Below are 25975 nucleotides of genomic sequence, written 5' to 3' on the forward strand. Positions count from 1 at the left end.
AATGTGAGCCTTTCTCCCGTGCTGTGGGATGGTGAGGATGACTCAGAGGGCGGAGCGGTGAGACGAAGTAGTCGGGTGCCGAGACCCAGGGTGCTCTGGACACCTCCTCCTACTCCACCCCCGGGCCTCAAGAATCCCAAACATCGGGACAAGAAAAAACAAAAGCAGTGATTGAACCAAAGTGTAAATATGTGTATCAGTTAAGTGTGACCTGTGAAGGGGAGACCCCTCACAGAGCAGTGTTATTCTCTTGTTTTGTTTTTATAGAAACGAATCGAATCAAGGACGCGAGATGAGGTGGACGCTGCGGCTGAGCGTGTGGATGATCCTGCTTAAAGCAGGGTGGGGAGATCGGGGAGACACCGAGACATTCTTTACATACGGGTGTATGGGAGGAACTGGCCCCACCGTAACTCAGCGGGGGCAACACGGGGTGATAATGGTACAGTTACATACTCCCACGTTGGGAATTGGCCGGGTTGGCTAAGGTCGAGCTCGGCCAAGTATTCAAGGCGAACCGGGGACAAGATTTGGGAAGTGTCAGTGTCCTGCCCAAAGGTAAACATCAGGACTAAGAGGGTACGGGTGAAAGAGGGTAGACGGGTTTGTCTGGAATGTAAGGGAGCACCCCCATGGGATGGTGGTGGTGGTTGCGGAAAACAGACAAAGGTAAAAATAATGCATCCACGGAATGGGAAAAGTTGGATAATAATTCAAACAGACGGACCATGGGAACAAAGGAAGGGGTAAAATTGTGTTGGGATAAAAGGTGGAAGAAGGAGCAAGGAGTGTATGTGCTCATGGTCGGGTCGGGGCACAACTGCAAAGGGGGGGTTGCCATTACTTTCAAACGGCAGTGGCAGGACTCCGGATCAGGAGTGAATTGGACTCAGAGTTTTGACTCTTGCGTGACCCCGGATCCTCCAAAAGCAGTCAATGCGACCGAACTGGTCGCGAGCAAGATGAAGCTTCTACCGAAATGTCCCGTAACAGCACCCGGGCCGAAAACTGGGCTGGTGTTGATCCCAACAGGAAAAATAATGGCCCAGAAATTCGGGTCTCCACGGGTGAGTACGCACGGGGTAATCGCCCGTAAGCCCAATGGAAGTGCCGGTTTCATGCATGCACTGCACATGCGTGGGAAACCGGCACTTCCGTTCCCCTGAAAGAAGGGGTTCAGAAGTCGAACGCGTGCGCAGGAGAGGCAGCGCGTGCGCTTAGAACTTACGTTGTTTTTGCAGGTTTTCCCGGGAGGGTAAGTTTCCAGAAGTTAGACATGTAAAAAGCAGTCGCAAGGCCTGCTTTTTACAAGGTAAGTGGTGAATTAATTGAAATAAAAACATTTTTTCCACAGGTTTATTATTTTTAAATACTTTAAAGAAAGGTAAGTTTATTTTTAGCCCCGTTAGAAAATGTAATTACTTTTTTCAAAATTTAAATTACTGTATTGTTTAAAATAGTTATTTCATGTAATTTATAGTTTATTTTGAAAATGTGATTTTTAAAAAATTTATTTGAAGATTTAGTGATGTTTTGGGGTTTACAGTATTTATAGGTTTGACAGGACTTCCTGTCAAACTTATGAATGAAGCATTCCCTGCTACCATTGGCTCTCCATGGCCCACGTGATCCCAGGGGATGCATCGAACTAACTGCGCCCCTGGGATACGCAAGCACTGTGCGCCGGCAGTTGGAGGAGGCCCAGGATCGGAATCCCACGCGGGCCCACAGCTCAATGGCCGGCGCGGTAGGAAAGTGCAGGTTGGGGGCTTGCACCCGCTGGAAGCCCCTGACCCGAATTTCTGGGCCGATGTATCATACCGTATATTATGAAGTAGCGTCGGTTATTCTTAATTTAACGGAGTTACAGTTGCCCCGGTGGTGCCCGCCAAAAGTTGTTAAAAGGAATGTTCAGACAATTCTACTAGAGGAATTATGGGGACGAAAGTCGGGTGGGAGCATACATACCGGGAAATAACAGCCACACGGGCTGGGGGAGATGAAAAAGGGGACTGATTAATGATGTGGCCACGGTGTTTAATACAGGGACGTCACTGGTCAACAGTATGGACAACGCGCAGTTGCAATTACAAGTAAATACCCTAAGGGACCAGCTGAGGAAAATACTGGGGGGTCGGGTAATGACATTGAGGGTCACAAATTGCAGGAAGACCAGGTGATGACGATTCATCTAAAGGAAATGGCAGCTAAGCTGGAGACTCATGCTCAGACCATCAATGTATTAATAAAGGAGGACCGAAATGCGTCGGATCAGGCTGCCCAAAATGATGTGTGTGTCATGTACGGGGCCTGGTTGTTAAACGAGGGGCGCAGTAATTTAAAGGATAATCCCCATCTCAGACCACAAACACATCGGTATCACAGTTAACGGTACTTCACTGAACCTCCAACAATACATATCGCGTTTTGGATACGATATCCTGCCGTCACCCGAACATTTGGTTAAGCTATTAAAGAAACTAGAGTTGTCCCAAAAACATTATTACGCGTTACAGCAAAAGAATGAGAAAGAAAGGGAGGAAATCGAAGAGATGATTAACCCTCTGTGGTGGGATGTGGGACTCAATATTGAGATCTCTCCTTGGATTCGAATCGCATCGCATGTGTTGGTAATTGTACAATTGTGTATTATGTTGTATCTATTAATCTTGTCATGTAAATTAAAAAGGAAGACAAGAAGGGGGAAACTTAAAAGATTGAAACGGGAGGTTCAGAGTGTTTGAACTGAATGTATTATGTATATATGTAATAAAAGTGAAATGTAAAGGTTTGGTTGAGACCGGCAATGCACCCAAAGGCAAAGAAGAAGTAGAATTTGTCAGGAGTAATGTCTCTAGCTTAAAAAGAGACATTAAAGTGAGGAATGTAGATTTCAAAAAACCCAGTACAATAGCAAAATGCTGGAAGCCTGTTTGGCCCAGTGGTAGGGGCGAGGTGCAGTTGGGTCTAGAAGCACAGACACACCTGTGAGTTTCAATTTAACTTTGGAAAAGACATTTACTTTGGACAATGAGCGTCTCGATAGGTGATTTAACGGTGAATAGGTTATTTAACTTTGGACAGAGACTTCCTGTTTTAATGGGTTTCGATGGATCTTCAATGGATAAGACAACGATGACAATTTCACTGGAATAATGGACTTCCTGGCCTCAATGAAAAACACTTTAGCCTTGGGCAAAACACATCAGCAGTAAGACTAAATCACATCGAATATGTACCACAGGGAGGGGGAGACAAGATAAGGAATTGTCTTCCATCCCCCAGCCCTGTGTGTCCTGTGGTTTGGATTACTGGGTGTGGATTAGAATACAAGAGTTGGGGGAAGGCCCAGACTCGAAAAGGCAGGACGGAAGAACTGTAAGAAGGAACCACACACAGCTCTCTCTCTCTTTCGCTCAGAAGCTCTCTCGGAAGCTCTCTCTCGGAAGCTAGCTTTGACTACAGGAAATGCCAGGTGTAAGAAGGAAGGGAAGACGGTCATCTCCAACTCCCAGCCTGCAATCGACGTCGGCCACGAACAGCCGGCTGGGTGGTTGTAAATATCAGTTGACTCTACAAGGGGTTTGCGCTGTGTAGGCAGCTGCAGTCAGATAATGGAGGACGGGGACAGGTCATCTCCGATCCAGGCCTACAATACACAACGGTAACGACTGGCCGGATGGGTGATTGTAAGTTTCAGCCAAATCGCAACAGGATTTTGTCTGTGTTTTGTTGCTTTTAATAAACTAACAGTTTTGGGTTGAACCTAAACCTTTGTGTCATCTGCAATTTTGTTCCTGTAAAACCCAGAGTCAAAGAATCCTTGTAAGGACGAGGAAACGAAACACCTTACAAATGAGTCAGAGCACTACATCATATGTACCTGTAACACCCTGAAACCGATAGATGAGGACTCAGCAGTGGTGGTGATGGTAGAGCCTCTGGAAGGTGCCTTTAGGGCGATTCAGGCATCTCCAACTCAGTGGTGTTCTCTGAGCGATGAGAAGAACTACCTCTACGGAGGATTGGTTTGTGCAAATAATCATACGTTTTGCCTTCAAGTTTCAGACTCACCTTGGGTGATTTCCATCTCCCAGGCAGAACCCTCGCCGGCCTGGTCTTCAGCTCATGGTGGGATGACGAGTTGAGTGTGGATGATACACCAGCAAGGGCCGCTAGGGTGGCGGTGGAACAGTCCATGAATGCCACAATGGAATACATTGCACGAAGTAAACAGGCCCTCACGGGGAAGAATGGAAGTGGACTTGGCCAAAAGAACGGCTAGAAGGCTGGAGGTAGGACATTTAGGACTGAGATGAGGAGAAATTTCTTCACTCAGAGGGTGGTGAACCTGTGGAATTCTTTACCACAGAAGGCTGTGGAGGCCAAGTCACTGAATATATTTAAGAAGGAGATAGACAGATTTCTAGACACAAAATGCATCAAGGATTGTGGGGAGAGAGCGGGAATATGGTACTGAGATAGAGGATCAGCCATAATCATATTGAATGGCGGAGCAGGCTTGGAGGACCGAATGGCCTACTCCTGCTCCTATGTAGGCTTTGCAGTTATGGAAGATTTCAGGATTGTTATATGGCGCTTGCAAAGCCACGTGGGGGCAGTCGATGGCGCCCTGCACCATGGGGAAGCCCCTATCCTGGCAAAGCCACATGAGCCCTCGTCCTTCTCTCTGCTCAGTGAGAGGACAACGTAGTCCCTTCTCCTGGTGTAGAGAGCCTCAGTGACCTCCCGGATTCAGAGATGGACGGTGAGCAGTGAGATGTTATCTATGTCTCCTGCTGCAGACGGGAAGGATCCGCTGGCAAAGAAATTGAGGGCCACGGTGTAGGATTCGCAAAAATCCAGGAAAATACATTCTACATTGTAAAACCCCTGAAATGGCCACATTTTATGAACACAAGATGGAGTTGGCAGATCACATGACTCATTTCAGGAGGACATACCACTGCAGTATCTTAAAGAAACCTGAGTCGCCACCAATTAGAAGATTCCAGAACTGACTGCAATTGATATGGTAAAATGGTTACAGTAGTAACGAAGTCAAAACAAAAGTATTTACACCTCAAGGTGTGTTAATTGCTAGCAAAATGCAAACCCATCTCTGAAATCGCAGAGCACAGACAAAACCTATTATCTGTACCAAACTCAGAGGGACACAGGACAGATTCCATTAGGTTCATTTACAAGACATTAAAATAAAGTACCCGCTTTTGTCAAAGCAGCCTGCCCATTACTTTAACAAAAGAAAACCCCTGATTTGGCACCAAGATAAGAGCAAGAAAACAGTATAACTGTTGGGGGAAAAGAGACAAGGACTGCTGTGTGGAAGAAACACGAGGAAAAAGGGCAGAGCGAGTGGAGAGGTTCGATTACGGTTCGAGGAGCACGGAGGGCCTACAAGTTCGAGCAGGAGAGCAGGTTCAGGAGCCGGTCCCATAAGGAAGATTGGAGATCCCGGACGATACAGGAGCACCAAGGTCAAGGACAGTTTTTTAAAACCCTGGTGAGCATAAAGGCCCAACTCCACCTAGCTGATCTAGTTGAGGTATACTGTAGAGACGGGAGGGTTTTTAATATTAAGGGCTTTGTAATTCGGGAGTGTTATTCATCCTTCGTTGTGCCGTGCGCTTTCTCCACCCCCGTTTTATTATATCGCTGATCTAGAATTGATGTATTATGATAGTCAAAGTAACTCTTGTGTGTTAAATTTTAGTTCCCATTGAGAGGCGTGTTCATGATTTTTGTCTGCATTGTTTCTTCTTTCTCTATGTTTTATTCTCCTTAAAAATAAAGATACCTTTGATTTAAAACTTACCTTGTCTCACCTGATCCATTTGTCTTCCGAGTCACAAGTTGGGCCAACACATCAAGGTGGTCTGGCAATAAGCCCAGTGTCTAGAACCGGTGAGGGGGGAGCGCTTCGGAACCGTTCACGAGCAGTGTGAAATCAAAAACCGATCTCGCACACCACAAGCTCGTTAAAACGACCCCTTACAACGGTGACCTTGACTGTCACTGGGAGAGCCGTGTTCACCCTGCTCTCAGGCTGCAGGTCTGGCAGAGTTCTGTGACCACCTCCTTTGTGAAGTGTAGCCTCCTAATACACTGCTCCTCACTTAAATGGACATAAGAGAAGTGCTCTGGGAAGACCCTAGGTGGGTAAGGCCTCCTGTTGAGAACCCTCATTGCCCTCCTCCTCCCCGCTCTGCGCACATCTTCTCTTCTTCGCTTCCACCATTCCCTCTCCCAAAGATACTTGACTGCGAGGCCCCTGTGACTGTGAGCAGAAGCCTTTAAAGAATAATGACGGCATTCTCCACTTGCAGCAACTTCAGAGTCACATATAGGCCAGAGCAGGTAAGGACGACAGATTTCCTTCCCTAAAGGACATTAGTGAACCAGATGTTTTTTTTTAAATTAACAGAATTTAAATTCCCCAGCTGCCATGGTAGGATTTGAACTCACTTCCCTGGATCATTAGTCCAGGTCTTTGGATTGCTAGCCCAGTGACATTACCACTACGCTACCATTCCTGGTTGGGACTGAGCCCCAACAGAACCAGCCTGGTTTGGAAGGCCTGTTTCTGATGTGCTCATTGACTCAGTGGGGAGAGAAACCCTTTCGAAATCCAGTTCCACTTTTCCCTACCTTTATTTCAGCTTCTGATCTCCCCAAGTCTCGCTCTTTGCTGGAACAATTCTGCTGGACTCGCCGAAGCTTCTCGATTTCTCTCTCCAATTCTTCCTGTAAAGTTCATTGGAAAGTGTTTAAATTAACAACCTGCATTTATATCGCGATTTTAACGCAGTAAAACATCCCAAGGTGCTTCACAGGAGCGTAATCTGACAAAAATTGACACTGAGCCAAAGGAGGAGACATTAGGACAGGTGAGAAAATGCTGGGTTAAAGAGGGAGGTTTAGAGGAACGTCTTAAAGGAGGAGAGGGAGAGGCGAAGAGGGTTGGGGAGGAAATTCCAGAGCTCAAGGCCTAGACTGATGAAGGCGGGGCTGCCAATGGTGGGGCAAAGGAAGTTGGGGATGTAGAAGAGGCCAGAATTGGAGGAACAGAGAGTTTTCGGAGTGGGATTGGCTGGAGGAGATTACGGAGATAGGGGCGGGGGAGGCCATGGAGGGATTTGAACACAAGGGTGAACATTTTGAAATCAGGGTGTTGCCGGACCAGGAGCTAATGCAGGTCAGTGAGCACAGGGCTGATGGGAGAACGGGACTTGGTGCGAGCTAGGATACGGGCAGCAGAGTTTCAGATGAGCTTTAGTTTATGGAGGGTGCAAGGTAGGAGGCCGGTCAGAGAGCTTTGGAACAGTCAAGTCTGGAGGTAACAAAAACCTGAATGAGGGTGTCAGTAGCTGATGGGCTGAGGCGGGGCGGAGACGGGCGATATTACAGAGGTGGAAGTAGGAGGTCCTCGTGATGCTGAGGATCAGGGGTCGGAAGCTCAGCTCAGGGTCAAATCGGCCACCGAGATTGCGATAAGTCTTGTTCAGGCTGAGACAGTGGCCAGGGAGGGGGATGGAATCGGTGGCTAGAGAACAGAGTTTGTGGCCGGGACCGAAGACAATCGCTTCGATCTTGCCAATATTTAGTTGGAGGAATTTCTGCTCATCCAGTACTGGATGTCGGAGAAGCAGCGTGACAAATCAAAGATAGTGGAAGGGTCGATAAAGGTGATGGTGAGGTAGAGCTGGGAGGAGTCAGTGTACATGTGGAACCTGACGTTGTGATTTTTAGATGATGTCGCCGAGGGGCAGCATGTAGATGAGAAATAGGAGGGGTCAAGGATAGATCCATGGGGGACTCCAGAGGTAACAGTGCGGGAGCGGGAGGAGAAGCCATTGTAGGAGATTCTGTGGCTATGACTGGATAGGTAAGAGTGGAACCAGGTGAGGGCAGTCCCACCCAGCTGGACAACAGAGGACAGGCGTTGGAGGAGGGTGGTGTGACACCGTGTCAAAGGCTGCAGACAGGTCGAGAAGGATGAGGAGGGATAGTGCACCAGGGTCATCGTCACACAGGATGTCATTTGGGACTTTTTAGTCGGGCTGTTTAAATACTGTGGCAGAGGCAGAAACCTGACTGGAGAGGTTCAAACATGGAGTTGCTGGAAAGAGGGGCACCGATTTGGGAGGTGACAACACATACAAATACTTTGGAGAGGAAAGGGAGGTTATGATGGGGCGGTAGTTTGCGAGGACCAAGGGATCAAGGTGATTTTTTTTGAGGAGTGGGGCGATGATGACAGACTTGAAAGGGAGCCGAAGAGTACCTGAGGAGATGAGAGCCATTTACACTATCAGTGAGCATGGGGGCCAGGAAGGGAGGTTGGGTGGTCAGTAGTTTAGTGGGAAGAGGTTCAAGAGAGCAGAAGGTGGGTCTCATGGACAAGATGAGCACGGAATGGGCATGAGGGGAGATAGGAGAGAAATTATGGAGAGATGTGAGTTCAGGGCTAGAGCAGGGGCAACCTTGGGGATGGTTTGGTTTGGTGGGCTAGGGTGAAAGGAGGTAAGCGGCAGAGGGAGCTGAACGATGGCCTCAATCTTGCTGAGAAAGAAGTCCCTGAGCTTCTGGCATTTGTTGTTGGAGGCGAGGGAGGTGGGGCAGAGGAGAGGGGTTTCAGGAGACTGTTGGTGGTGGAGACAAGAAGCGGGGAAGGTGCCTCCTTCCGGTTTAATGGCGGCGGGTTGGGTCTGGGCCGAGTAACCCGCTCAGGAGAGGCGGGCCAGTAATTATAATATTTAAATCAGGCTCCGTGCCTCAGATTTTGGCAGCGATTGGATTTAACGGCTGTGGGCCGTCTATCCCGGGGCTCGGGAATCCCCACAGCTGAAGGGAGGTGGGAGCTGCCAGATCCAGCAGGCAAGTGTTTTTCCAGCACTGCGTGTGGGCCTGGAGGAGCAGGAGAGCTTCCCCCGAACCCTCAAACAAACCTGCCCTTGACCTTCTAGGTGGAAGAGATCGCGGGTTTGGGAGGTGCTGCCGAAGAAGCCTTGGCGAGTTGCTGCAGTGCATCTTGTAGATGGTACACACTGCAGCCACGGTACGCCGGTGGTGGAGGGAGTGAATGTTTAAGGTGGTTGATGGGGTGCCAAACAAGCAGGCTGCTTTGTCCTGGATGGTGTCGAGCTTCGTGAGTGTTGTTGGAGCTGCACTCATCCAGGCAAGTGGAGAGTATTCCATCACATTCCTTACTTTTGCCTTGTAGATGGTGGAAAGTCTTTTGGAAGTCAGGAGGTGAGACACTCGCCACAGAATACCTAGCCTCTGACCTGCTCTTGTTGCCACAGTATTTATGTGACTGGTCCAGTTAAGTTTCTGGTCAATGGTGTGCCCAGGATGTTGATGGTGGGGGATTCGGCGATGGTAATGCTATTGAATGTCAAGGGGCGGTGGTTAGACTCTCGCTTGTTGGAGGTAGTCATTGCCTGGCACTTGTGTGGCACGAATGTAACCTGCCACTTATCAGCCAAAGCCTGAACGTCGTCCAGGTCTTGTTGCATGCGGGCATGGACTGCTTCATTATCTGAGGAGTTGTGAATGGCACTGAACACTGTGCAGTCATCAGTGAACATTCCCATTTCTGACCTTATGTTGGAGGGAAGGTCATAGATGAAGCAGCTGAAGATGGTTGGGCCTTGGACACTGCCCTGAAGAACTCCTGCAGCGATGTCCTGGGCCTGTGATGATCAGTACAAAAAAGGTTCACTCGGTTAATCCCGGGGATGAGGGGATGGACATATGAGGAGAGGTTGAGTAGATTGGGACTCTACTCATTGGAGTTCAGAAGAATGAGAGGCGATCTTATTGAAACATATAAGATTATGAAGGGGTTGGATCGGGTGGATGCAGGGAGGATGTTCCAGATGATGGGTGAAACTAGAACTAGGGGGCATAGTCTTAGAATAAGGGGCTGCTCTTTCAAAACTGAGATGAGGAGCAACTACTTCACTCAGAGGGTGGTAGGTCCATGGAATATGCTGCCCCAAAAAGCTGTCGAAGCTACATCATTACATAACTTTCAAACAGAAATAGAGAGTTTCCTAGAAGAAAAGGGAATTAAGGGTTACGGGGAGCGGGCAGGAATTTGGACATGAGTCTAGGTTCGGATCGGTCATGGCCCTGTGGGCAGCGGAGCGGGCCCAGGGGCCGTGTAGCCTGATCCTGCTCCTGTTTCGTGTGTCTAATTCTGTTAGATTCAGGAGATAGTCCTGTCATAGTGGATTGGCGGTTAGGATCAGATCAGCCATGATCTTATTGAATGGCGGAGCAGGCTCGAGGGGCCAATTGGCCTACTCCTGCTCCTATTTCTTATGTTCTTATGTTCTTATGACCTTCAATCACCACAACCATCTTCCTTTGTGCTAGGTATGACTCCAGCCAGTGGACAGTTTTCCCCCTGATTCCCATTGACTTCAGTTTTACTAGGGCTCCTTCACGCCACACTTGGTCAAATGCTGCCTTGATGTCAAGGGCAGTCACTCTCACCTCACCTCTGGAATTCAGCACCTTTGTCCATGTTTGGACCAAAGCTGTAATGAGGTCAGGAGCTGAGTGGTCTTGGCAGAACCCAAACTGGGCATCAGTGAGCAGGTTATTGGTGAGTAAGGGCCGCTTGATAGCACTGTCGAAGACACCATCCATCACTTTGCTGATGATTGAGAGGAGACTGATGGGGCGGTTATTGGCCGGATTGGATTACATTGACAAGTCCTGCCAGTTCCACAATACTGCTCTCTGGATTTGGGATAATTTTGAAATGATATAATAAACAAAAATGTGTTGATGACTTGGCCCAAGTTGGGAACGTTTACTCTGTGTTTTATGGGTTGATGATAATATTGTATTGGACAGTAAAATTCCTCCAGAGCTCAGGAATGAGATGAAATGGTAATTAATAGGATGAGTGAAATGGTGTGAGAGGCAGTGATTGAAGGGTTGTGATGGAAGCAGAGAAACTGCCCCACCAAATGGGGTCCAGGGGCATTGCCCCAGGTGGTTGAAAGATGTGTGAGGGCACCCATGAGTACATTATAGTGAAAGTCAGGAAAGTGCAGGTGAGAATCATTAATTGATAGCTTTCTCTTGGAGATGTTTCTGTCGCCATCTATACTGAACAATGAGAAAAGTGTATTAGATAGCCTGGCCGCTAACAGAGACATTGGGACCACACGGGGCAGATAAGCAAAGACCTCCAGACACCCCCCCGATCTTCTGATCAGATAATCTGGTGAGAGAGAAAACCTGGAGAGAGAAAACCTGTTAATCAAAGCCCAACAACAACAACTTGCATTTATAAAGCACAGTAAAACATCCCAATGTCCGAAAAGGAGACGTCTACCCTTGGGAATGTTGCATGGTGGGAGATGGTTAACCTCACAGCTCAGCACCCAGGGGCTAGAATAATATGAATGAGTTTTGTCACAGCCCAGATAATTGCCCTCATCATTCTAATTGGTGCAGTGTGTTGGTTCAAACGGTTAATTAAGAGACTGTCACAGAAAACCCAGAGCTTGGAATTGTCTGCTTTGATTAAAGGATGAGGGGAGTTGGAACATCCTGAACCCTCCCTACCTGAGGAATAGGTGAGAACCATTAAAAACACCAAGAGAAGGACTTGGAGTTGGAAATTCCCAATGTACATGTGTGTGTGGGATTGAAAGGGTTAATTTCAAACCAGCCTGTGAGCCGCCAGCTCCAACACAGAGAGAGAGAGAGAGAGAGAAGCTCGAGTCTCTCGCATGTTGCTGGCTGCTCGCCAGCTCCAAAAGAGAGCGAGAGAAACCTCGGGAGATGAGGCCGAGCGAGTCTCTCGCAGGTTGTTTTCAGGGTTTGTCTCAGTTAAAGAGATTGTCCGACAGGGTCAGGGTGCCGTGTGTGTGGCCGGGGTGCCGCAAATTAAAGGGCAGGTGCCGGGCGGACATTTATTTTGGGCCGCCTGCCAGCACCTGCTCCCTCTCGCCGCCTCCTGCGGGGTGCCGGCCGCGATCGGTCAGCCCGACACTCCTCTTGAGTGCCGGGCTCTTTTGCCGACACCCCGCTCCCCGGTGGTCCAGCAGGGCCCCAGTGCGTGCTTTGCCAAACCCCTCCCCTTTAAACAGGGGAGTGAGGCCTGCAGCACCGCCTCGCTCTGGGCCGACACACATGGCGCTGTTACATGTGGCGCCGCGATACTGAATGGGAGCCCCCCCAGAGGGAGGGGTAGCGCTTCCAGTAGCCCCGCCTCCTGCTGGGGGCTGTTACCATTCAATCTCCGGCAAGAGGGCAATAACTTTTTTGAGGGGCTAAAAGCAGCGACCCGGCGAAGTTAATGCTCCAAAGGGGGCGCGACCCAATTGTTCCCCATTATTCTTTAAATTAGATCATTTAGTGAGATTGAAGCCCTGATTTAGTCAATGATTATCGATATTTTACGCTTGCAACCTAAACACTCAGTGCTGTCAGATATTAACCAAGAGCATATATTCCCTCTTTCAGATATATTCCCGCGGTTGACCCATGACCTTATTGCTCGCTGGCGTGTTGGGCAGCGTCGTGCCCCTCGGTGAATCGAGAAGCCTCTCGGGTGACTGGCACTGTGTCGTCACGAGTTATACCAGCAATGAGACCCGGCCATGGTCAACACGGGGCGGTTCACACACGGACCAGCAGGGAAAGGGCTTCGATTGACGTGTATGTGTATCGGTAAGGGGATCACCAATGGCACAGCATCAGCTATCAAGTGGTCTCGGATAGAGTGAACACCAGTAAAGACAAGGATGTTGAGCCTTTTGCCAAACCCTATATGGGAGACACTAAGAACACTTTGCGTTTCCTAATGGGACTCGGGCAATGAGCAGCTCTCGCAATTCCCCTCGGGTCTGGAAATAACATGCTGACTGAAAGGGGGTGAATGAACAGAGAGCCCATGGGGTATATGTGCACAAATCATTGAAGGTAGCAGGGCAGGTTGAGAAAGCAGATAAAAAAGCTTACGGGATCCTGGGCTCCATGAATAGAGGTATAGAGTATAAAAGCGTGGAAATTCTGATGAACCTTTATAAAAAAACTGGTTCGGCCTCAACTGAAGTATTGTGTCCAATTCTGGGCATGGCACTTTAGGAAGGATGTGAAGGCCTTAGAGAGGGTGCAGAAAAGATTTACAAGAATGATTCCAGGGATGAGGGACTTCATTTACGTGGATAGACTGGAGAAGCTGGATTTGTTCTCCTTAGAACAGAGAAGATTGAGAGGAGATTTGATCGAGGTGTTCAAAATCATGAGGGGTCTGGACAGAGTAGATAGAGGGAAAATGTTCCCATTGGCGGAAGGGTCGAGAACCAGAGGACACAGATTTAAGGTGATTGGCAAAAGAACCAAAGGCGACAAACGAAAAAACTTTTTTGTGTAACGAGTGGTTAGTATCAGGAATGCACTGCCTGAAAGGGTGGTGGAGGCCGACTCAATCACGGCTCTCGAGGTGGGACTGAACAGGACCGGACACAGTACTCGAGGTGGGACTGAACAGGACCGGACACAGTACTCGAGGTGGGTCTGACCAGAACCGGACACAGTACTCGAGGTGGGTCTGACCAGAACTGGACACAGTACTCGAGGTGGGACTGACCAGAACTGGACACAGTACTCGAGGTGGGTCTGACCAGAACTGGACACAGTACTCGAGGTGGGACTGAACAGGACCGGACACAGTACTCGAGGTGGGTCTGACCAGAACTGGACACAGTACTCGAGGTGGGACTGACCAGAACTGGACACAGTACTCGAGGTGGGACTGACCAGAACTGGACATAGCACTCGAGGTGGGACTGACCAGAACTGGACACAGTACTCGAGGTGGGACTGACCAGAACTGGACACAGTACTCGAGGTGGGACTGACCAGAACTGGACACAGTACTCGAGGTGGGACTGACCAGAACTGGGCACAGTACTCGAGGTGGGACAGACCAGAACTGGACACAGTACTCGAGGTGGGACTGAACAGGACCGGACACAGTACTCGAGGTGGGTCTGACCAGAACTGGACACAGTACTCGAGGTGGGTCTGACCAGAACTGGACACAGTACTCGAGGTGGGTCTGAGCAGAACTGGACACAGTACTCGAGGGGGGTCTGACCAGAACTGGACACAGTACTCGAGGTGGGACTGACCAGGACTGGACACAGTACTCGAGGTGGGTCTGACCAGAACTGGACACAGTACTCGAGGTGGGACTGACCAGAACTGGACACAGTGCTCGAGGTGGGACTGACCAGAACTGGACACAGTACTCGAGGTGGGACTGACCAGAACTGGACACAGTACTCGAGGTGGGACTGACCAGAACTGGACACAGTATTCGAGGTTGGACTGACCAGAACTGGACACAGTACTCGAGGTGAGACTGACCAGAACTGGACACAGTATTCGAGGTTGGACTGACCAGAACTGGACACAGTACTCGAGGTGGGTCTGACCAGAACTGGACACAGTACTCGAGGTGAGACTGACCAGAACTGGACACAGTACTCGAGGTGGGACTGACCAGAACTGGACACAGTACTCGAGGTGGGTCTGACCAGAACTGGACACAGTACTCGAGGTGGGACTGACCAGAACTGGACACAGTACTCTAGGTGGGACTGACCAGAACTGGACACAGTACTCGAGGTGGGTGTGACCAGAACTGGACACAGTACTGGAGGTGGGACTGACCAGAACTGGACACAGTACTCGAGGTGGGACTGACCAGAACTGGACACAGTATTCGAGGTGGGACTGACCAGAACTGGACACAGTACTCGAGGTGGGACTGACCAGAACTGGACACAGTACTGGAGGTGGGACTGACCAGAACTGGACACAGTACTCGAGGTGGGACTGACCAGAAGTGGACACAGTACTTGAGGTGGGACTGACCAGAACTGGACGCAGTACTCATGGTAGGACTGACCAGAACTGGACACAGTACTCATGGTGGGACTGACCAGAACTGGACGCAGTACTCATGGTGGGACTGACCAGAACTGGACACAGTACTCGAGGTGGGACTGACCACTACTGGGCGCAGTACTCGAGGTGGGACTGACTAGAACTGGACACAGGACTCGAGGTTGGTCTGACCAGAACTGGACACAGTACTTGTTGTTGGACTGACCAGAACTGGACATACTACGCTACGCATGGCTGCTAACCACCTCTAGAATTTTGCCCGGACGCTAACGAGAGGCTTCATTTTGTTGTGGGTAGTGAAGTGTCAACCACATTGCTGTGTGTCCTGAGTCACATGTAGGCCAGACCGGGTACGGACGGCAGATTTCCTTCCCTAAAGGACATTGGTGAACCAGTTGGATTTTTACGACTATCCGATAGCTTTTTATTCCCGATTTATTTATTTAAATTCAAATTTACAAACTGCCATGGTGGGATTTGGACCACATCTCGGGATTATAAATCCAGGCATCTGGATTACTGGTCCAGTAACATAATCACTATCCTACCATCCCCATTGGCTGAGGGCTTGACATTAAGAATGTTACGAATGTTTAACAAGCTGCAGCTTTCCTTTTGTTTGAAAGTCTCTCTTAACAATGTGTCTGTGTGATGTTTGTTTGTGGTGTCAGCTCCGCCCTCTTTTCCCTTCACAGAGCGAAAAGCAGTTTAACCCTCTGTCATCTTGTCCGTCATGTTGGGAGTATTTCAAGCATGTTAATCAATGTCTTTTCTGTAAGCATAGGCTGTCTTCAGTTTGTTCATTGCTTTCTCTGTGTGTGTACACACATGCGGGTATTAGTTTTGAGATATTGAGTCCTTCTGTTTTGAATTCATAAATTCAGTGGTAGCGCCCCCAGCAGGTGGTGGTGTGCTACTGGAAAGTGCTCCCCCTCCTGCTTGGGGAGCCACGACTGAATTTCACGGTGCTACGTGTAGCAGCGCCATGCATGGCGGCTCGTAGCACCGCGTCATTGTTCGCCTCCCCCCTGATTAAAGGGGAGGGGCCTAGCACTGCGCGCACCGGGGCCCTGCTGGACCACCGGGGAGCGAGGTGGGTGAAAACAGCCTGGCACTCAAGAGGAGCGATCGCGGCCGGCACCCCGAGAAACAAAGGGAAATGGGGCAGGTGCTGGCAGTCGGCCAAAATACAAATGGCCGCCCGACACCTGGCCTTTAAGTAGCATCACCACCGCTGCAGAAACGCCCCCTGATCCTGTCGGACACATCGTCCGGCGATAGGTCAGGGGGCAAAAGGGAAGTTTGCGGCCGGAGCGCGAGCGGGGCGCTGTGTACGGCGATGATGTAATTGCCGGCGGTGCAGCTTCGCGGGGCGCTACCGGCTACCGCCGCCGCTAACCACCCGCTGAATTTCGCGGGAGGCGTTAGCAGCGCCGTGCCCGGGCGCTAACGAGCGGCGCAAACCAGCCCAATTTTCCCCCCAAAGAGTTTTTCTACAGAAGAAGATAAAATGCAGCTTTGAAGAATCCCAAGTTCCAGGTGCAGGACGGGGTCGGGTTGTCCATCAATTGGAATTTCTTCAAAGCGCTTTGTTTGAATTGGATTTCAGCTCAAAACTGCTCTCGCTTTCTGCAGTTTAAATGAGATGAACCAACTGAAAAGCTGCCTTTCCTGACAAGACTGTGTTTAAAGTTAATCCAGAATTGAATTGTATCAGGATCTTTGTGCAGGTTTTGACGGCACTGAGACTTTTGGAGTTTGGTTCCTTTTCTCTGGGCGATGCTTTGAGCTTCAGGTGAAAGCTGTGTTACACAAGCTGCGCCAGTCTGACCATATCTGGCTCCGCCTCCTTATAAACACACAAAGCACTTAACCCCTTCCGCTGACAGCTGCTTTAATTCACCAAGCAACAACTTTCACATTGCTGAATGGAAACAGATTTTGGGCTTTGTTTAATTTGAAGTTTCTTAATTTGAGTGGATATTTCCCCAGGGTGACAGAAGGAAATCATGAATTGACGAATTAACCCCTTGGACTCTCTAGAAGAGCCACAGTGGATTTTCTGTTTTTCGGGACTGCGAGTGTTAATGGTGCAGGATTACCGAGAGTAGCCTTGACATAAAAATGGTTTCACAGAGTTACGGAGCGACCTCTGCTGGAAAAGTGTTGGTGCGGGCGGAGATCCAACAGTGTTTAGAGTTCCAGACCTCATCTGCAGACATCAGTAGACATCAAATGTCACATCGTGGTGACGATTTGGACCAAGACTTTGCCTCTCAAAAGCTCGGCTTCAACCCATTCATGGCCATTTTATGATTTGACCTGGCCATCTCACGTGGCCTCGTACTCCCATCGTGTCAATGACAGATAAGGCCATCTCTGACCACTTCCTCGTATCGCTCTCCACCCACATCCGCCTTCCACCCCTGTCCCCTCCCCCCGCAACTCTACTTCCTTCTGTGTCCGCCCCTTGAAAAAACTCTCTCCCAACTCACTTACAACTGCACTTCCAAAATCCCAACTGTCCAGCCTTTAGCCCTCCATTCACCATGTTATTTCTGCAGCTACCGATCTGTTTAATCACACCCTCACCACCCCCTTTGATGCCCGAGTCCCTATTAAACCCATTACTATCTCTCTCACCCTGGCCGTTCCCCCAGTATGGCCCTCATCACAACTCCCTTAAGTCCAAGGGACGCAGGCTTGAACAGATATGGCGGACAACTGCCTTAGGATTCACTGCCAGATCTGGCTGGAGCACATAAAGCATTATCAGGTCCTGCTCTCGTCTGAAAAAACTGCTTCCTATTCCAGGATTATTATGGAATGCCAAGATAATGCCCAGCTTCTTTTCTCTGCTGCAAACTGTCTTCTTAAACCCCTCTTCCCGTCTCCTCCACACTCAACTCCAATAACAAGTGCGAGGAGCTCATGAACATCTTTGTCTCTAAGATTGAGACCATCCAATCAGCTGCCTCTGCCGCTTCCCTTCCTTCCCCTAGACAACCAGGCCAAACTTCCTCTAAGGTTCCCCCCTGCCCGAGCCCTGAACTCACATCTTTCTCCAGTTTCTCTCCGATCGCCCCTCCTGACCTCGCTGACCTCATCTTGTCCATGAGACCCACTTTCTGCTCCCTCGACTCTATCCCTACTAAACTGCTGACCACCCAACTTCCTTTTCTGGCTCCCATGTTAACTGATATTGTTAACAGTTCTCTCTCCTCAGGTACTGTTATCCTCTCCTTCAAATCTGCCGTCATCACCACTCGCCTCAAAACATCAACCCTTGAACCCTCTGTCCTTGCAAAACTATCTCCCCATCTCCAACCTCCCTTTTCTCTCCAAAGTCCTGGAACGTGCTGTCGCCTCCCAAAACCGTGCCCATCATTCCCGGAACTCCATGTTTGAATCTCTCCAATCAGGTTCCTCCCCCTGCCCCAGTACCGAAATGGTTCTTATCAAATTCATGAATGCCATCCTCTGAGACTGTGACAAAGGTAAACTATCTACGCTGTGTTTGCGGCCGCGGCGGAGCAAATTAAAGGGCAGGTGCTGGGCGGACTTTTATTTTGGGCCGCCTGCCAGCACCTGCCCCCTCTCGTCTCCTCCTGCGGGGTGCTGGCCGCGATCGGTCAGCCCAACACGCCTCTTGAGTGCCGGGCTCTTTTGCCGATACCCCGCTCCCTGGTGGTCCAGCTGGGCCCCGGTGCAAGCTGCGCTAGGCCCCTCCCCTTTAATCAGGGGAGGGAGGCCTGCAGTACCCCCTCGCTATGTGCCAACGCTCGTGGCGCTGTTGCACATGGAGCCGCGATATTGAATGGGAGTCCCCCCCAGAGGGAAGGGTTGTGCTTCCAGTAGCCCCGCCTCCTGCTGGGGGCATTTGAAAGGATTCGCAAATTTCATGTCTCCCCCGAAGATTTACTTTTGATTTATTAAAAAAACCCTGGTTGGACTGAGTTTAAAATCCAGGGCTCCAGGGCTCAACAAGATGGCTGCAGTCAGCCTCATGGCCAAGGCCTGTAAGTTTCAGTTTGGACTGACAAAGAAGGAATTTTCCAGAAATTAGAATGCAGACAGACCTTCTGCATTTATGCATGAGAAGCAAACCCAGTGGCATTCGGGCCTCTGATTAAAACCCATCAAGGTTGTTTGCACAAGCAATCAAGAGCAAGCAAGGCCTATTCAATATGTAATGGGACAAGCATAGCTGCATTCAGACCTTCGTTAGAGAACATCAACACTGTTTGCAAATGATCAACGGGGCATTCAAACTGGAATGGCCCCATCACAAAACCAGTTGGACAAAGGGGAAGACTGATAAGACGTTTAAAACCGATTAACCGGCCATTCAGGTCGATGGGCCCAGATCGGTACCCTTTGTATGAGCTTCAACACGTCCAGGTCAGACAAAAGAAATGAGCTGATCTGGCGGGAGATAAGGGCTACCAGGAAGGGTATAACTAGTCCCTCGGGAAGCCATCTCTCTCTCTCTCGCCTCGCCTCCAGTGCCCTACCGTATCATCAACCCAGCGAGAGGATCGTCAATGAAGAGCCCGTCCAGGGAAGTAGGACACCCGCAGTTATGTTTGAATTACTGGGGTATCTCTGCTTTGGGCGGTGAAAACCTAAAAGCATCGGCAGGCAACAGGGCACGGAGCAAGCGTTTCAACATCCTAGACTGGTGAGCCTCAATTTTCTGGCCCATCACAAGACAACCTAGATAGGCGTAAAGGGTGGAGTTAAGGGGAATTGCTAAAGTGTCATTTTAGTCATTTTCTCTTGACGTGTCTGTTTCTCCTCCCCCGCTAAGTGTAATTGTGTTGCATCCATAGTGATTTTCTCTGTATAGTAATTGTTTCTCTATTTTAATAAACATTGGTTTTCTTTGCACTGAACCACTGGCCTCGTTTGTCTATATCGCTACTCGTAAATAAGTCCGGTGCTCAGAACTAAAAGGGGGAAGCGATTCGAACCGCACGGGGCTGGGGCAGCTCAGGCACATGACTGACTGACCAGACAAAAAACCCCAAACCAAAACCCCCTACAGAAATGGCGAGCCAGGTAGGAGGATCGGCGACAGTATGCGATATGACAAACAGTGGTGCGGAGGGAGAAACCGCAATGGAAAAGAGGTTGTCCACTTATGTGTGCAGAAAAGTCAATATCACCAAGAAATGGGTGGGCGCTATGTTAAAGGCCGAGCGTCGCATAGACGCCGTTGCCCAGTGGACGGCGAGTAAACAGCATAAGAGGGCAATTGAAAGGCAGACTGGTTAATGTGTTATAAGAAACAAGTCCCAGTGCTGGACAGTGTTGTAGCAGCACAGGCTGCCAAGCTCAAGAAATTGGCCCTAGAAATGCAGGATAAGGTTGTAGCGGAAGAGAAAATGCAAGTGGCACTTCAGGCGTTAAGCCAAGAAAGAGCGCAGATGGCAAGGGTACACCAGGCAAAGGTAGAGCGTCTGGAATGCCAGACCGCTGAAACTAAAGCCAGCGCTAGGCGCAAGATGGAGCACTTGGAATACCAGGTCAGAGAGGCGAGGGGCAGCGAGATAAAGCTGCAGGACACGATTTGTGACCTCACCCAAAAATTAAAAGAGCAGGAGGAGAAAGTAAGGGAGGTAAAGGCAGCATACAAGCTAGCCTGCGACCGGGGGTTCGAGGAGGCAGATCACGGGCCCTGTAGGGAGGAGATAGAAAGCTTGGGCATGGCCTTATCGAGGGCGAAGGGGATGATACGCCTTATCAGCCCAAAGGCAGGCCAGTTGGACTTTACCGGCAACCCAAACAGAACCGTCCCACAGGCAGCACCCAGAACAAAGTTGGCTAGGGAATCAGAGGTCCCACGGCCGCCACCCATAGCTCCGAGCTTTCAGGAGTTCTGGCAGCAAGAGGAGGTGGAAGATGAAGTGGTAGGGGAAGCACAGCAGGCCCCGCTAGATAGGCCGGGACCAGGACCAGTGTACCCCCTCCGACAATGGAGGTACGGCCCGCCCGTTGATGACGAGGACCCAGGGGCCATCCAAAATCAGTTTGTGGTGCCGCATGGCACCCAACAGCTCAGGGCCATGGTTAGTCAAATCCCCAAGCTCACCAAAAAGGGAGACCCCTCTCTGCATTTCAGGGGCATAGAACAGGCAGCGTGCGTTAATGACTGTGATGATGCAGAGCAAGCTAAGATGCTGCTGTTTTCTCTGGGGAGTGAGCTCCTCCAGACCCTATCTGATTAATGTAAAAAGGGGCAGAAAGATTATGAGGATTTGAGGAACGAGATATTGGAGGCCATGGGACTCAATTGATAAGCTAAGCAAATCACATATTGCCTTACAAATGCCTTGCAAGGCATGATGGACTAGTTGACATTGACCACACAATGGGAAATTGTGGATGGGGACCATTGTGTCTATTAGATGGACTATTTGGAGGACTGTTTAGAACCATCTTGGAATGGGTCATTTGTCTGGTTGTCTCATATGTACTAGTCTCGGTGATAATCAACCGACTGATTAGGTGTGGATCAGGAGGTGAAAAGCAGATGGTTATAATCAATCAACCTCAAGGAAATGTCAATGTCACACAGGATTGGACTAGGATTAACATGGAAGAGCTGCAAGAATTAGAGGAAGATAATAGCATTTACGAAGATTCGGCATAATACTAAGATAAAATGGGACAAGAATGGACCCAACCCCTGGACATTGATAACGGGTTACTTTGCTTGATTGTATGCTTATATTGTATGTTGCATTTAACTCCCAACTGAAATATGGCGACTGACTCGGATAACCATATATGGTGTATATGTTCGGAGGAAACTATGAATGATAAAAATATAATCTTTGAATATGTAATGTATGTATGGAATAGTTGACACCCTGTCCAGTATGTAGAGAAAAAGGTCGAGGTTATCATGTAATGATAAAAGGAGGGAATGATAAGCTAAGCAAATCACATATTGCCTTACAAATGCCTTGCAAGGCATGATGGACTAGTTGACATGGGTTAAAAGTTTAAATGTTAAAAAACTGATGCAGGACTATGGGAATGCAGTAGAAGTAGATAAGAAGGAACAGAAGGAGCAGCATGTTCTACTCCCTAACCACACTCAAGGAGACATAAGATAACTGTAGCAGTCTCATGGTCACTATTTGTTGAAAGTTAAATGTGAAACTTAAGCAAAACTCTGTAAAAAACAAGTGACTCGTGGAGCGCGTGATCGCCTAGTTTTCTGTTTTCACTTGACTTGCAATTTATGAAAATGTATAAATATTGTAGCCCCGTGAGTCTCGGGGCTCACTCTTTGGGAGGCATAATTGTGTGTAGACACAAAGGGTTTCTCAGAGTGAAGTCCAGGTACCTTAATAAAACTTTACTTATTTCACAGTTTCTGACTTTGTGTACTACTGAGAAAGTGATAGACTGACCGACGTGTTTAGTCTCCTAAAGCAGCGAACCCTGATTCCCCAAGTTAGGGGTAGATCCTCCTCACAGAAGCGAGGGGTTAACACAATGACGGTAGTCCGTTCGCCCGGGTGGAAAAAATGGTACAGCTCCCAGGGGAGTCCCCGCAGGCATTCGCAGACAGGCTGTGGCCAGTCTACTGGAGCGCATGCCCGGGAATGCCAGCGCGGACATTACTGAACCAAGTCCAATTGACCCACTGGCTCCGTTGTCTAATGACAAACTGCCTGCCCCAAATCCGAGCCCAGGCTGCGGCCTGGTTTGACCCCAGTAGCCCCCAGACCACCGAGGAAATGGTGATCCGCCAGCTCACGAAAGCATTAAAAAATATGAGGGGTATCGAGATGCCCCAACCCAAGGAAAAAGTCCATGAGGTTAAACCTGGGGGCCAGAATAAGAAAGAGTGGCACCAGGAGGGGAACCGTCCATCCCAGACTAAGTTAAACTGTTACGGGTACGGGAAGGACGGCCACTGGCGCAAGGATTGTAAGAATCCCTGGAAGGAGAATAAGGGAAAGAATTCATCAGCCCCAGCCCAAAAGGCAGAGCCAGGTATCCCTCCCGCTGCGATCGAGCCACTCTTGGACTTGATACGATCTCTCTTCCTGACCAGCCAGGGGAAAATAGCAGCCACCACCGGTGTGGTGGTTCCCTCGGCCCCCTTTGACGCCCCACAATGACTGGAGCCCACGCAGCCTGTCTACCTGTGTGCTCTCCGGTATGACGGATGGAAGAGACCGCTCGTGCAGATGGAAGTAGAGAAGGTTAAAGGAACTTATCTGCTGGATACGGGAGCATCATGCACCGTGATCCACGCAGCTAACCCCGCCACCTCACCTCTGTCTAGCGGGGTTCACCAGTAAGGAACAGGCGGGAGCATTCTACAAGCCGCTTTCAATCCGCCTGGGCATGCTCCAGACCAAGTGGACGTGCATCCTGACGAAGTGGGAAGCAGAGGGAGGAAAGGGGATCCTAGGGGCCGACTTCATCGTGGGCCATGGGATCCTCGTGGATCTCCGCAATCATTGCCTTTGGGGAGCCAATACGGGTAAAGAGGGAGGTGTAGTAGTCATCCCGAGCAAGGAAGGGAAGGGGACCCTGTGTACTGTGAAGCCGAAAGAAGGTTACAACCTCGGACTCATGGTCGACGGTGTCCCGAGGGAATTTCAGGCATTCGTGCAGGCTAACCTAGCTGCGTTTGCCACGCACAAACACGACTGTGGGAGGGTCACCGGGTTTGAGGTCAGAGTAGATGGGGACCCCATGGCCCGGCCCCAGAAGCAATATAACTTCCCCAGAGAAGCAGAGCCTGACATGGAGGCAGCCATGTCCTCTTTAGTACAGCAGGGAGTGTTGAGGCCCATAGCCACCCATGTTAACTCTCCGCTTTGGCCGGTTAGAAAACCGGACAATTCATGGAGAGCCACGGTGGACTATCGGGTGCTCAACAGCAATATCCCCGCATGTGCCCCCACAGTGACAGCAGTGGCCGACCTCATCGGGAATATTCCAGCATCTGCGAGCACGTTCACGGTGCTGGATATTTCAAATGGGTTTTGGTCCATCCCCTTGAGGAGGGAGGACCAGTATAAATTTGCTTTTCTTTTAAGGGGCTTGGAATACTTGGAACTGCTTGCCACAAGGCTTCCATATCAGCCCCAGCATCTTCCACCAGTGTATGGTGGATAGCTTAAAGGAATTTAGTCAGCCCACCCAGTTGCTGCAGTATGTGGATGACCTGCTCTTGTTTACCGACTCAGTCGGGGAGCATGGCCCGCTATTCGCCGAACTGCTGGAGCTGCTACAGAGTAAAAGGTTCAAAGTCAACCTGAAAAAGGCGCAGATCGGCCAGCGGGAAGTTAAATTCCTGGGCCTAACCGTCCGCGCAGGGGAGAGAGCCATAGACAAGGCTAGGAGGGAAGCGGTCCAAGAGTTGCCGGTCCCCAACACAGTGAGAGGTGTGAGGTCGTTCCTAGGGTTAACGGGGTACTGCAGGGACTTCATTGAAGACTATGCAGCCACAGCAGCCCCTTTGCTCCGACTCCTACACAAAGGATTGGAGTGGTCTTGGGATGAGGGTTGCCAGGCAGCATTTGTCAAGCTCAAGGGAGACTTGCAGACCGCACCAGCCCTAGGAGCCATAGATGGGGGGAAAGAGTTCTTCTTGGAGGTAGCGGCCAGCGGGGATAGTCTCAGTGCTGTGCTGCTCCAGGAGCGGCGCGGCAGGCTAAGGCCCGTGGTCCACTCCTCCAGAGTACTCACTGATGTGGAGAGGAGCTACTCAATTTGCGAACAGCACCTTTTGGCCATGTATTGGGCTGTGAAAAGATCCTTGATCTTCACAGGCACCTCTCCCATCACCCTCCTCACACACCACACGCCCACCCAGATGCTTCTGGATGGGAGGATTAAAGATGGGACAGTCAGCAGTGCACGCATTGCGTGCTGGACCCTCCTCCTCTCGCAGATGGATCTGAAGGTGAGGGGCCTTTGCGAGCCAAAGCTCGCGGCCAATATGGTATATCTTGGAACAGCCCATCGGTGTTCCATAGAAGGGGTATGGGAGGTGATCGTAGGTTTATGGGCCGGGATACACCCGTCAGGCCGCAAAATCTATGTAGACGGTTCCAGCATGGTATCTGCTGGCGAACGACTCACGGGTTGTGGAGTTTATGACCCAACGGCAAACATTGCCCTGGCGATCAAGCTCCCCAGCACCATGAGTGCCCAACAGGCTGAACTGTCCACGGTGGTGTACGTGGTTACCCACCCCGAAATCTTCCCCACCCCATACACGATTTGCTCAGACAGCATGTTCACTTGCAACTCGTGTACGGAATACCTGGCCATCTGGTCCCGTCGCGGGTATACCTCCGCCGACGGGAGGCCCTTAACAGTAAAGCCCCTGCTGGAGAAAATCCTGGCAGCTGTGGGGGGAGGAAGGCGAGGTCTTCATCCACAAAGTGAAGGCCCATTCCTCCACAGAACCCCGCAGCCAGGGTAACCAGCAAGCCGACATGCTGGCCAAGGAGGGTGCACATGCAGGCACTTTCTGGGACCCGTATGAGTCCGGGCCCGTGGCGGCAGTTAGAGGCAGGGATGGGACCCAAGGGAGCTTAGGAGTAGTGTTAGCCCCGGACCTTAAAACGATCCAAGCCCAGGACCCTGTCCTGAAAGTTGTCATTAGTGCAGTAATGGAGGGCAGGAAGGTAGAAGGCCCTTACGGCGCAGCGGCCCTCTCCATAAGGGAAGGCATGCTGTTCAAAGAAGAACAGTGGGTAGTACCCCAGCAACACCGGAGGGAGTTCCTTCAACTGGCCCATGAGGGTCTGGGAGTGGGACACCCCGGGCCTGGGACCACCTGGCAACTGGTGGAACAGGTGGGATGGTGGCCAGCACTCCGGGAAGACGTCCGCGAGTTCTGTGCTAGCTGTCTTGTGTGCGCTGCAAACAACCCCGACCCCCACAGAAGGAAGGTGCCCATGGGACACGTTAGGAGGGTAGAGGGACCATGGCAGTCGATCGAGATCGACTACATCGGGCCACA

General features: G+C 50.2%; 1 protein-coding gene across 3 annotated transcripts in view; it reads right to left on the reverse strand.

Moving 5' to 3' along the window:
• The window catches only part of LOC147114219 (E3 ubiquitin/ISG15 ligase TRIM25-like), a 58240-nt gene that overhangs the window by 24636 nt on the left and 7629 nt on the right, over positions 1-25975 (reverse strand). For all 3 annotated transcript variants that reach the window (XM_085995884.1, XM_085995882.1, XM_085995885.1), the window contains exon 2: positions 6670-6765. In XM_085995884.1, the coding sequence (XP_085852010.1) occupies positions 6670-6765 (96 nt within the window). The remainder of the gene's footprint in view (positions 1-6669; positions 6766-25975) is intronic.

This window comes from Somniosus microcephalus, chromosome 8 (assembly GCF_052327205.1).
Source record: "Somniosus microcephalus isolate GS21.2 chromosome 8, FLI_Smic_1.0, whole genome shotgun sequence".
NCBI classification, from domain to species: Eukaryota; Metazoa; Chordata; class Chondrichthyes; order Squaliformes; family Somniosidae; genus Somniosus; species Somniosus microcephalus.